The following is an 11,797-nucleotide window of genomic DNA, read 5'->3' on the forward strand; positions in this document are numbered from 1 at the left end:
TTTATCAGCATATTTTGTGCCACTGAGATAACCTGACATATTTTTACGGGAAGGGATTCCTCATCACCTTATCTAGTTTTATTTATTTTAAGCCCCGATATAAAGTCAGCGAGTTTAATAGGTCGTCTCACATTTTGGTAGTACTCATCCAAATTGTCGATAACCCTTTGGGTTGCAGTCATTTTCTCCTTGGGCTTCTTCAGCTTAGTCTTCTTCTTGGAGGGTTTCATCTTTCCAAACTTCAAAGTACAAGCTTGATTGAGGAATTGTTTAGAAGTAGAAGCTAGTGGCATAGGCAGAGCTTTCAAATTTAATATTGGCTCCGTAGGAGATTTCCACTTCACCCCTGGAACTCCTTCAAGCTATTTCAACATTTTCACAGTTTTCTTAGAGACCGCAGTCTCCCACTGCTCTTCTTGAGCTGGCTTCCTTTCATTTCTTCTCTCTTCAACTTGGGGTATGAAAGAGGACGTAACTACCCTAGTTGATTCTTTTCTATGATTAGTCAATACATTATTTGATGATGTGATCTCTCCCTTCCGGTATTTTCTTTCGAGCCAATCCTTAAAAACATAATAATCTTCAATATGATGGCTGACTATCCGATGATATGGCCAATAATTTGGGTCACTAGTGTGCTTCGACTCTTCAGGCCTTTTGCATTCAGGCAGTTCTAGACCCATTTTCAACACCTGTCGAAATAACTTTGCGACACTTTCCTTCTTGAATGAATATTCTTTGTTTATCTTTTTCTTGAGGGATGGGAACATTCTATCACCAGTTCCTATTGCATGTCTGGAGCGTTCTCCACCAGCCTGGTAAGTTCGTGGCTTATCATTACCCCCGAGTACGAGCTTTGGTTGAGGATTAAGGTTGTAGAGTTGCTTACGATTTTCTTGAAATTGCATCGGCTGCTTGCCTTTGTCTACATTATAAATCACCTTTTTCCCCTTATCACCTCTGGAGAAAAACGTAGAGTCGGCCTCACCTCTTATAGCACCCGAGGCTTTAGCCTTCTTGGGCTTATCAGAGTGATTTTCTGATCTAGATAAGTTCAGTTTCTCAAACTTAGCCACTCTATCCAGCAAATCTTGAAATTTAGTAATTGTAGCCATGCATTTGGTAAAAATAGACAAAAATGATTAGCATAAGTAAGCAATAAAAATCATTCTAAAAACTCTGCTGAATGATCAATTTAGAAAATTCATGTTTTGAATCGTTAAATGATCATTTTGAAAGACTCAAAATCTTGAGTACAAATTAATATGATTGCTACTATAGCACTAAGACGACTAGCCAAAGATGGAAAGAGAAACCATTCCCCAGCGGAGTCTCTAGAAATTTGTGGGCTCCAAAAATTCGGCCCCGGCCTCCCCGTCGTGCATTGATTGTTTGCTTTTTATTTGGCGAGGGGAGTTTTAATGGAATAAGTTTCGGGGTAAATTTTGGAAGGCAGATGGGTTTGTAGATAAGACACTACCCAGCGATTTCGCCCTCATTTTGTGAGGACTTTATGATATGAGTTCTGGTTTCCTATAGGCGCAAGCCCCTATAGTTAATTACCCCTCTCAGTAATGAGCGAGAACTTTCGATTAAGGCTAGTCGTCAATCAGATACGTTATATCCGTGGATACACAATATCAAGCATATAGTAGCAGCATGGGTTTGAGAATTTTGGGAATTGGGTTTGGATTTGGAAATTTGAAAAGTTTGATATTTAAAATAGAAATTTTCACCATCTAGCACTTAAAGCGGATGGTGGTAGAATGGATGATGGACCTGATCAAGATCCCATGGTTCCGTCGTCCCGAGCCACTGCGGTCCCTAGTCTACTTAGAGGAGGTAGTCGACCCAACCTGACAGAAGGATCCTTGTCGGTAACCATGGGTTGCTTCATCTAAGGGGACCTTGTAGACCTGGCTTGGATGTTTGTCTAAGTGGACAAATTTGAATCCACCTTAGCTAACAGAGGGCTTTGTGCCATATCGATCATATCCTATTGATCCATATCTCAAGGATTTGTTGCCATTAAGGAGCGTATTGGCTCTGGCCATAACCGATATTTTGTGGTGCCGTTTGGTGGCTAAACAACTCGGTTCAGAGGGCCCCGGGTCATAACCGTTTATCCTGCGGTGCCATTTGGCGGCAGACCGCCGGTTAGAGGACACGTACCACGTCCTTATTAGCAGAAAATTATTTGAGAATGAATCCTAGTGATATTTTCGACTAGGCATTAACTATTTGTGAGCTGAAGTAGTTTTTAATTTGTCCACCTTAGCAAATTGTAGCAGGGCGAATGGATTTAGTTTTATATGATTGATGGCTTTATTTCAATTTTAAATATATTGAATTTATGATTTTTGGGTTTGGACTTTTTGGATATTTGAGGTGGCATTTGAAAATGCTTGAAATTAACCCCTCCGGTTGAAGTTTTCATTCAACATGACCATCATCGGGATGTTTTTTGGGTCATTTGAAAATATTGGCATTTAAAACTTGAAACCTTGTCAACCCTATCAACTTGCTGATAAGTGATCGGGTTTTGTAGGCTTTATGCCTTTGTTAGTAATTCTCTTAATTATAGGCGTTGAAGGCCTAATATGAATGTATTAAAACAAATATATCAGTCGCCACAACCGTATGTTTATTTAATGGTTCGAACCCTTCCAACTTCTGTTGATCTGTATAGAAGGATCGGGTTTGAGCTTGAATTTGCTTATTGACCCGCACAACATCCTTAGGCATCACGTTTGTATTTATAACACGCTCGTCGGGGCACATACGGGTGTTTGGGGGCATTTTATAATTATACCCTGTCTACTCCTTTATACCTGCTTAGGAGGATCGGGTTCAAATTTAATAACCCGCGCAGGATCTCTAGACGTCACGTGTGTACTAATGATACGCTCGTCGGGGCCCATGCGGGTCGAGATTGTATTTTCTCCTTTAGTGTACCTATGTGTATACAAATTACAGTGCACATGCAGGAGTATTTTGAAATATTTATATTTTATTTGTGAGTGGTACATTGAATGTATAGAAGTCTTCTACAATAGCCCATAGGAGTTTTATACTTGTCATAATGCTTCGACATTTGCCGATAGGGCATCATCACATTTGTCATCAACCTCTCATACTTATCATATGCATCTTTTCAATGCTCGTGGGGACTACTGTATCATCAACACATTTGTAGAGGGCTTTCTGACGATTCAAAGACACACTCAGCAGGAACCTTTTCTATTGATGATTTCAGGTTCTCCTTATAAACTTATAAACTTATTAGTGTAGGCACCGTGGAATTCATACCATTCATATGTAGACTGGTGATTTGGCAACATCATTTGTAATCAGAATATTTATTCGTGTTGATTGTTGCTTATGAGTGAGATGTAGAAATTTCAATCATCGTGAATCCTTGTGGTTGCTCCTACGTAAGTTAACACCATTTATCAGACGAATGACATTCCTCGTCAATTCTTCCATGTTTGTTGATTAACAAGTAGTTGTTGTATTCATCATGTTATTCTTTGCACATCTATTGCACCCCTATTGCTTGTAGAGGATGGACATATTTTTCTTGAAATCTTACAAATAACATATTATATGTGTATCTATATTCATGAGGGATGGGCCATCTTTGTAGTATCTCTATTATCGTCGATTGCAGAAGCACTGCTACATTCATCACTAAGCACTTCATGCATGCTTGCTAGTGAACTTATTATAGTTTATAATCTCCTTGTAGTCACTTGTAAGCACATTGTTACTTGCACTAGTCAAAGTAATTCATGATTTTCATAATGATATTATTGCTCGTAAATTGTCCAATTTGAATGTGACAAATCCCTTGGTATGAAGATGGCTCGAGCCATGTATGATGAAGTGACTTCTCAATTGAAATGAGAATTTTTTTATGCTCATTGAAGACTTTGTATTGTTAAGCATGAACATACTATTGCATTTCTCCATTTGATCCGTGCTTGAAAATATGTCATTACAAGCTATGTTGAAATCCACAAGCCCATATTCATTTCATGCTCAAATTAAGCTCATGTGATTAGGGTCCTTTTTTCAATTAAATTCAAGTATTCTTATTAATAAACAAGTCCAAATTTTTGTTTATTAATATTCAAATCAGTGTTCAAATGAATCCAAGTCCAAGTCTGAGTTCGATGTATGCTCAAATCAAATTGGAGTGTAGTCATTTGTAATTCACCATGTCCCTTGTATCACTTTCAAGTTCAAGCTTCTTGTTGTTCAATTTCTTGTACATGTCCGAGTCATGTCCGTTTGATATTCAAATTAAGTCTCAATTCATGTCCTTTGTAGTCAATTTTGTATGTCCAAGTTCATATTCAAGTCCTCGTAGTCTTGTTGAGTTCTAGTTCAAATTCTTCCTCTTTATTCAAGTTATGGTTCAAGTTGCATTTAATGTTCCTTTAATTTACAAGTCCAAGTCCAAATAATGTCCCATGTTGTTGTCCAAGTCCTTGTCCTTTTCGGACAAAAATTCGGCAGCCTCCCGGCGTCTCCCCCGTTTAGGGGAAACACCAAGAGGCCGCCTACCCGCCACATCAACAAAGACGTGCACGGTTGGTGTTTGTGAGACACTGCGGCGGTGATATTTTGTTTTTCATCCACCATGCCAATAAAGGCGTGAATGGGGTTTTTTCTTAAAAGCATTTTTGAAAAAACAGTTTGCTTTCCCCCCGCTCAGGGGTACTTATGAGCTACCTCGCTTCACTGTAGGTGCCGCACCGGAGTCTCATCCCACCGCGCGCAACAAAGGCGTGCATGGGCGGTTTTCCAGTCCGTCATGAACATTGAGAGAGAGAATCTGAGTTTAGAAAAATTCGTACCTTCGCGGGGTTGTCGGTGTTGGCACGTGGGTCGAAGGGTTACTTGCCTACCTCATCGTAGGTGTCGCGTTGGGTTCCCCCCTACCACGCTCAATAAAGACGTGCATAGGTGGTTTGCCGGCCCGACACGCATGCCGAGGTAAGAGAGGATTTTTTTAAAGATTATAATTAATAAAAGTCATTATAATTAATTAAGATAATTAATTATAAATATTTTTTATTAATTATAAATGATTAATATTAATTAAAATTTCATTTAAAAAATACTAATTAATCATAATTAATTAATTATTAACTTTAATTAAGATTAATTATAATTTATTATAATTAATTTCTTAATTATAATTAATTACAATAATTATAATTAATTTAATAATTTCAGTTAATTAAAATTAATTATAATTAATTAAAATAAAATTTTTAATTATAATTAATTAATAATTATTATTAATTTTGATTAAAATTAATCAACATTATTTTTAATCAAAATTACATAAACTCTCTCCCTTTCCTCCCTCTGCTGTTCGGCGGGTTGATTGGATCTGGTCGAAGGAGAGCACATAGGGGAGAAATCTACCTTCACTAGCGGGCTCGGGTTGTTGCTCCCGATCAAAATGACGTAACTTCCGGTCCACAGGTAGGGAAGATCGTTCGAAGGAGCGACATCGGGATGGAGAGGCGAGGTGGACGTTGGCTCTAAGCTGGAGATTCGGCTTCGGCAAGGCAAGGTCTTGTGGAGGTTAGGTAGGGGAAATACTCTCTTGCTCTCTCTCTCTCTCTCTCTCTCTGTCTTTCTCACTGGATCGGAGAAGCAAGAGGTCGGGATAGGGAGAGATAGGGTCTGCGACAGGGAAGGAGATCGGGAACTTGATCGTGGATCGGAGAAGGAAGATCGAGAGGCAGCGTCCTTTTGTGGATACAAAAGGCGACAGGTAGAGCTCGATCATGTGGGCTCCGAAAATTCGGCCTCGGCCTCCACTCTCTCTCTCTCTCTCTCTCTTTCTCACTGGATCAAAGAAGCAAGAGGTCGGGATAGGGAGAGATAGGGTCTGCGACAGGGAAGGAGATCGGGAACTTGACCGTGGATCAGAGAAGGAAGATCGAGAGGCAGTAATGTGGATTTGTGGCTACAGGAGGCGACGGGTAGAGATCAGTCGGAAGCTATGATCGGCTTAGATAATGGGTGAAGAGATCGTGTGTGAGAAGAGGGAAGTCAGAGAACGTCGTGGGAGAGAGCAGCTGAATGGAGGTCTCTTCCTCTCCTATTTAATGACGATGCGTAGCGTCGTTTTGAACAACGGTGGCAGAATTTTCGCAGAAATCCCGGAACGGCTCCGGATGTACATTGATATGGTGCGATTTGAGCAGGATTTGCGAAATTTCAGCGGTATTTGCGGGATTCGCTCAGGTATGCATTTCATTTTCATCTCTTTTGGGTATTATACAGAGGTCAACACCATAATACTGGCTTGATTGTGCTCAAGGATCATCACAATTACTGGCCAAATTCTAAAAAATTAAAATCCAAAAAACTTTGCCTATTCAAAAGCTGGTTTAAAGAAGAGATTTTATTTAAATTCCCAATTGAAATATAAAAAATCAGAGACCAGAATGAGCTGTCTATCTTTGGTTAGGTTTACAGTTAATGAAGCTGGAAACTGAAATGTGAAAAAATTTATTGAATCCCACAATCATGAATTGGCTAGGCTAGAAGATCGACACCTCATGAGATCATGTAAGGATATTGATAATGAGAAAGCTTTAGTTCTGAAATCAATGACATAAGTCGGGATAAGAACCGTTGATGCATTCTCTTACCTTGTAGAGGAAGTTGGAGATATCGAGCATGTTGGATTCTCTAAGAGGGAGGCATATAACTTTATTTAGAAGGAGAAATGAGTAAAAATTGAATTTGAGGTCACTAATTTTTTTATTCAATATTTATAGATCGTCGAGTTAATGACAACATGTTCGCATGGGGTGTCCAAATTAATGAATTTGATATATTGCTAAATTTTATTTTGGGTTGATGCAATGGGTAGGATATATTATGACTGTTCTGGAGATGTACTTTTTGATACTTGTTATAGGCTAAAGAAATATAATTAAGTTTGTGCACCATTTGTCGTTGTTAATAATCATTGGTAGAACATTTTCTTAGTGGCGACCTTTTTGTCAGAGGAAACAATTGAATTATTTATATGGTTATTTAGAACATTTGTATTGACTTGTGTAAGCAAACAAGTATTTTTGGTTAATCTAAATTTCCCATGCAGATATCTTAAACACGTATTTCTTGATGTGGTGGGATTATAGAGTTCCGACCACGATGTCACCCGACACCGGTCATACGTGCTTTTTTAGCGCGGTGGTTAGGCCTAGCCCTCCTAAAATTTTCCCTAAATGGAGGAGATGTCATGAGGCTATTGAAATTTCTGCTGAAATTCGGACTTATAAATTTTTTGGCACTACAGTGAACTTGAACATTACAATACAGGGAGCACAAAGCTCCTAAACCTAAATGATTTAAGCAAATTACAATGTAAAATCAAATGCTTAAAAGAATTAAAATGCAAGCAATGATTAAAATACAAGTAGGTAATATAACGTAATCTACAGAGGACTGGATTGAATTGACATGCTCATTACAAACTCAAATATGATACTTATCGAATCCTTAGGCTGACAACAACAAATTAGGATGTCTAGAAATCTTAGGAACTCAATAGATGACTTGCAAAGAACTTAAATGAAAACTCCTATTTGTGCCTTGGGATATATGAAGCTCTTCCCTCTCGCATATGTATACATGGTGGAGGATTCTCCTATGGAGCCCATTTTTGTAATCGGCAGTAGTAATAAAATTTCAAATAAGTTAAATGAGCTTATATCTATTCCGTGTATTTGACCCAAAATTGTCTTTTTAGCCACTGGATTCACAATATTTTCATGCAAGCAGACAGAAGGCGATCGTGAAAATTTATAAATAGTGCAAAATACTTGTTTTTTTATTTTTTTAAATAGTGCAAAATACTTAAGTGTAAAAGTCAAATCCGCACACCTTCCACTCGTAGGAATTTTGCACACCTTCCACTTGTAGGAATTTTGCAAGATGACTTTCAAATCCTATGCATGTCTTGAAATCATACAATAATATCCCTATTTGTTTAAAATTCCCTTCTACGCTACATGATCTACAACACTCGTACAAGTGGACAAAAGGCATATTATAAATCCTAATAAAATTTGCACACTTTCCAACGATAATCAACTACAAGGGGTCCTATCTTTCAAATGCCTTTGTTGACCTCCATGTAATAACAAAAAGAGAAAAAAAAATCAACGTACCTGTCTCTGCCGCAAATCCCCGAAATCCCGCACCTCGGACTGTCGAACCCGCAAAATTCGCAAGGAATCCCGCCGAGACACCCTGCAACGGCGCCGAATGCAGTCGCTTCACCCACGCTCGCCTCGATCAAGCCTCCTTCAGCGTCGTTAAATACCAGAGCGAACGAAGCCTTCGGGCCATTCCATTTCGCAGAGCTCCCGTCGCTGGTTCCCTCTCTCCCCCGACATTTCTCTCGCTCTCTTCTCTCGGTGAGATCGGAAGCCACGACATTTTGATCGGACGGGAGCTCGCCGGCTGCAGAGGAAATTTTCTCCCTTCCAGCGTGCTTCTCCGACTCCTTCCCGGCTGTGCGACTTCGCTCTCGTCGACGACTTTCCCTTCCAGCCAGATCGGAAGTTCCGATACTTTGATCGGAAGCAACCAACGCGAGCTCGCTTGCTGTGAAGGCACCTTTCTCCCCTTCGCACGCCCCTCCGACCCCGTCGTGGCTGTGCGACTTCGCTCTCGTCGACGACTTTCCCTGACTAGCCTTAATCGAAAGTTCTCTCTTGTGATCGGGAGGGGTAATTAACTATAGGGGCTTGCGCCTATAGGAAACCAGAACTCGGATCATAAAGTCCTCGCAAAATGAGGGCAAAATCTCTGGGTAGTGTCTTATCTACAAACCCATCTTCCTTCCAAAATTTACCCTGGAACTTATCCGTTAAAACTCCCTCGCCGAATATAAAAAAAGAAATCGCGCGGCGGGGAGGCCGGGGCCGAATTTTCGGAGCCCACAGCCTTCAAATTTCAACAAAAACTATATTATTTAAAATGATTTTAATGTCACCCCGATGATGGCTGTGTTGATAGTTAACCTCAACCGTATGTGATCCTATCTTTCAAATGCCTTCAAACCTTAACAAAATATTATATTTTAAAATAATTTTAACATCACCTTGATGATGACCCTGTTGAAAGTTAATCTTAATCAAAGGAGACTCTATCTTTTAAATGCCTCCAAATTCCTATGATATACAAATATTTTCAAGTGACTATAATATCATCCGATTATGGCCGTATTGAAAGCTAATATCAACTCGAGTTAATTTCTAAATTTAAGTGAAACACTAAAGTTCAATATCTATCAAAATTTTAAAATATGAACATTTTCAAATGACTTTAACATCATCCCGATGATTGGTGTGTTGAAAGTTTATATCAACCGGAGGGATTAATTTTTAAATTTCTTTGAAACTCTAAGACTTTGGATCTATAAAAACTTTAATTATTAATATTTAAATTAAACATCAAATAATTTATAGCAAAACACATCCACCCCTCCGCAACTATTTGATGAGGGTGATAAATCAAAGAACTACTCTAGCTCACAAAGAGAAAATATTCAGTCAAGAATATCACTCGGATTCAATCTCAAATAATTTCATGTTATTAAGGACGTGACAGTTGTCCTTTAATCGATGGCTTGATTAGATGGCTCCATAAAGCCTATAGTTTGGCTAGATTGCTCTACATTGTGTGATTATGATTGGTCTAATTTTTATTTTGGTCAAATGGTTCAACAAAGGTCCCGTAGTTTGACCAGAACGACTCCACGTGGTAAACGATTATGATCACGGCCCTCTTACCTAGTGGCTTGTCGAATGACTCCACTATATTACAGTAATGGCAAAAAGCCTGTATGTTCCCTAATGGCTAGTTTCCATTGAGTAATACATTATAAGATATAATTGATAGGGCACAAAGCCCTCTGTTAGCTAATGTTGGCTTGAATTCATCTCTTAAAACAAATAATCATCCCAAGTCTGCAATGGACCCTTGTACGAAACAACTTATGGCTGCTTGCAATGATCCTTCTGTCAGGTTAGGTCGACTATCTCTTTTAATAAAGTAGACTAGGCACCATGATGACTCAGGACGACAGAATCATGAGATTTTGATTAGTTTCATCATCATTTCCTCCATCATTTGTTTTAAGTGAAAGGGTGGTAAATTTATAATTTGAATCTTAAACTTCTAATTTGTTGCTACTATGCACTGGATATTAAGTAGTTGTTTAATGACTAGCCTTAATTGAAAGTGTTCTCTCGTTATCGGGAGAGGTAATTAAGTATAGGAGCTTACACCTATAGGAAACTAGTACTCAGATCTTAAAATTCTCATTAAGAGGGCAAAATTACTGCATAGTGGCTTATATCTATCTAATTTGTCTTCTGAAAATTCCCCATTAAATATAATCCAGTAAAACTTTCCCTGAATATATGTGGAGAGGTCGGGCCTCAAAGCTTGAATATTCAAAGCCCACATACTTTAACTTTTGGGATTGTATAAACAATCAACTCTTGTATTATATCTCAAAATAAATCAAGGATTTTAAAACTAAATTATAATCAAAATTTACTTTGGATTTTCTAACTCAAATTAAAAAAAAAAACATTTTGGTTAGAATATTCTAACCAAAATTTATTCTGATAGACTTTTAAATCCTTAAGTATTCTTTGAGATGATTCCAAAACATGTATAATCCATTAATTCTTGTATTGCACTATTCTTGAAGTAAATCCATCGATTTTAAAATCTGTCATAATTAAATTTTGATTAGAATCTTTCATTCTTTTTTTTCATTTTCCCCCGACCGAAAAATTTGTGGCTAATTTTTGTACCGCATCAATCACTATTTTTTAGTTATCCTTTAAAGTTTTGTTTGGGACGGCTTTCTTATTGCTTCTTAAAACAACTTTTTAGTATAAAAATTAAAAATTTTATACTAGAAAGCTGCTTTAAGAATTAATAAGAAAGCCGTCTCAAACGAAACCTAAATCTTTGAGAGTTTTATAATCCATTGAAGTTTAATTGCATTGATCACTTCGTTTCTATGGCTTTTGCAGATAGCACCTTATGATCAGTTGCAAACTATGGAACGGTTAATTGAGGCTCCCTTACTAACATCTTGAAATATCAAGTAATGCGATTCAGAACAGAACTTGCGTGATAATCTGAAATGTAACTTCCAGCCAAAACAAAAGAGGAACATTTTTTTTTTTTTTAACATTGATGTATTATTCTGGTTTGAAATTCATAAAGCGGAAGCTATTATAATGTTTAAGTTTATTATAGTGAAAAAAGTTTACAAATGCATTTCACATATATATTATCTCATGTTCTTATAAAATTATTATTGTTTTAGCTTATGGGAAGCCATCGACTCATCTTTAGTATGGCACCGCTTTATTCAGAGCTTGAGATTGTTTTAACTATACTGAAAGAATATTCCTTCTTAATGTTGTTGTCTAACAACTCAGAATAAACCATGCTCCATGAAAATTTAACTTCAAGTAGAACTTGCAGTTTAGGAGCCTACCTTTCTCCTTAGCCGATGCCGGCCTTCATCCTTAAGGTCATTAGAAATATGGAATTTTTTTATTTATATGATTTTGCATGCTATAGAGATGAAGAAATGAGTATCTTAAGTGCTTATGTGGTTTTGTAATATGCTAGAATGATGTTTATTGGTCGGTCAAGTATTAACCAGAAGTGTGACTAGACTAGGAATTTGATCTATTCTAAGTAAGGTAATCCTTGAACT

The 11,797-nt window shown here is 37.7% G+C and overlaps 1 protein-coding gene across 1 annotated transcript in view; it reads left to right on the plus strand.

Annotated features, from left to right (window-relative positions):
- LOC110114055 (fe-S cluster assembly factor HCF101, chloroplastic) overlaps nt 1-11,365 on the plus strand; it is a 60,777-nt gene extending 49,412 nt beyond the window's left edge. Inside the window, exon 11 of the mRNA XM_028700605.1 lies at nt 11,100-11,365. Coding sequence (XP_028556438.1) covers nt 11,100-11,165 — 66 coding nt within the window. The 3' untranslated portion in view covers nt 11,166-11,365. The remainder of the gene's footprint in view (nt 1-11,099) is intronic.
- Nucleotides 11,366-11,797: the final 432 nt, after the last annotated feature.

Source organism: Dendrobium catenatum, unplaced genomic scaffold (assembly GCF_001605985.2).
Source record: "Dendrobium catenatum unplaced genomic scaffold, ASM160598v2 fragScaff_scaffold_1557, whole genome shotgun sequence".
Taxonomy (NCBI): domain Eukaryota; kingdom Viridiplantae; phylum Streptophyta; class Magnoliopsida; order Asparagales; family Orchidaceae; genus Dendrobium; species Dendrobium catenatum.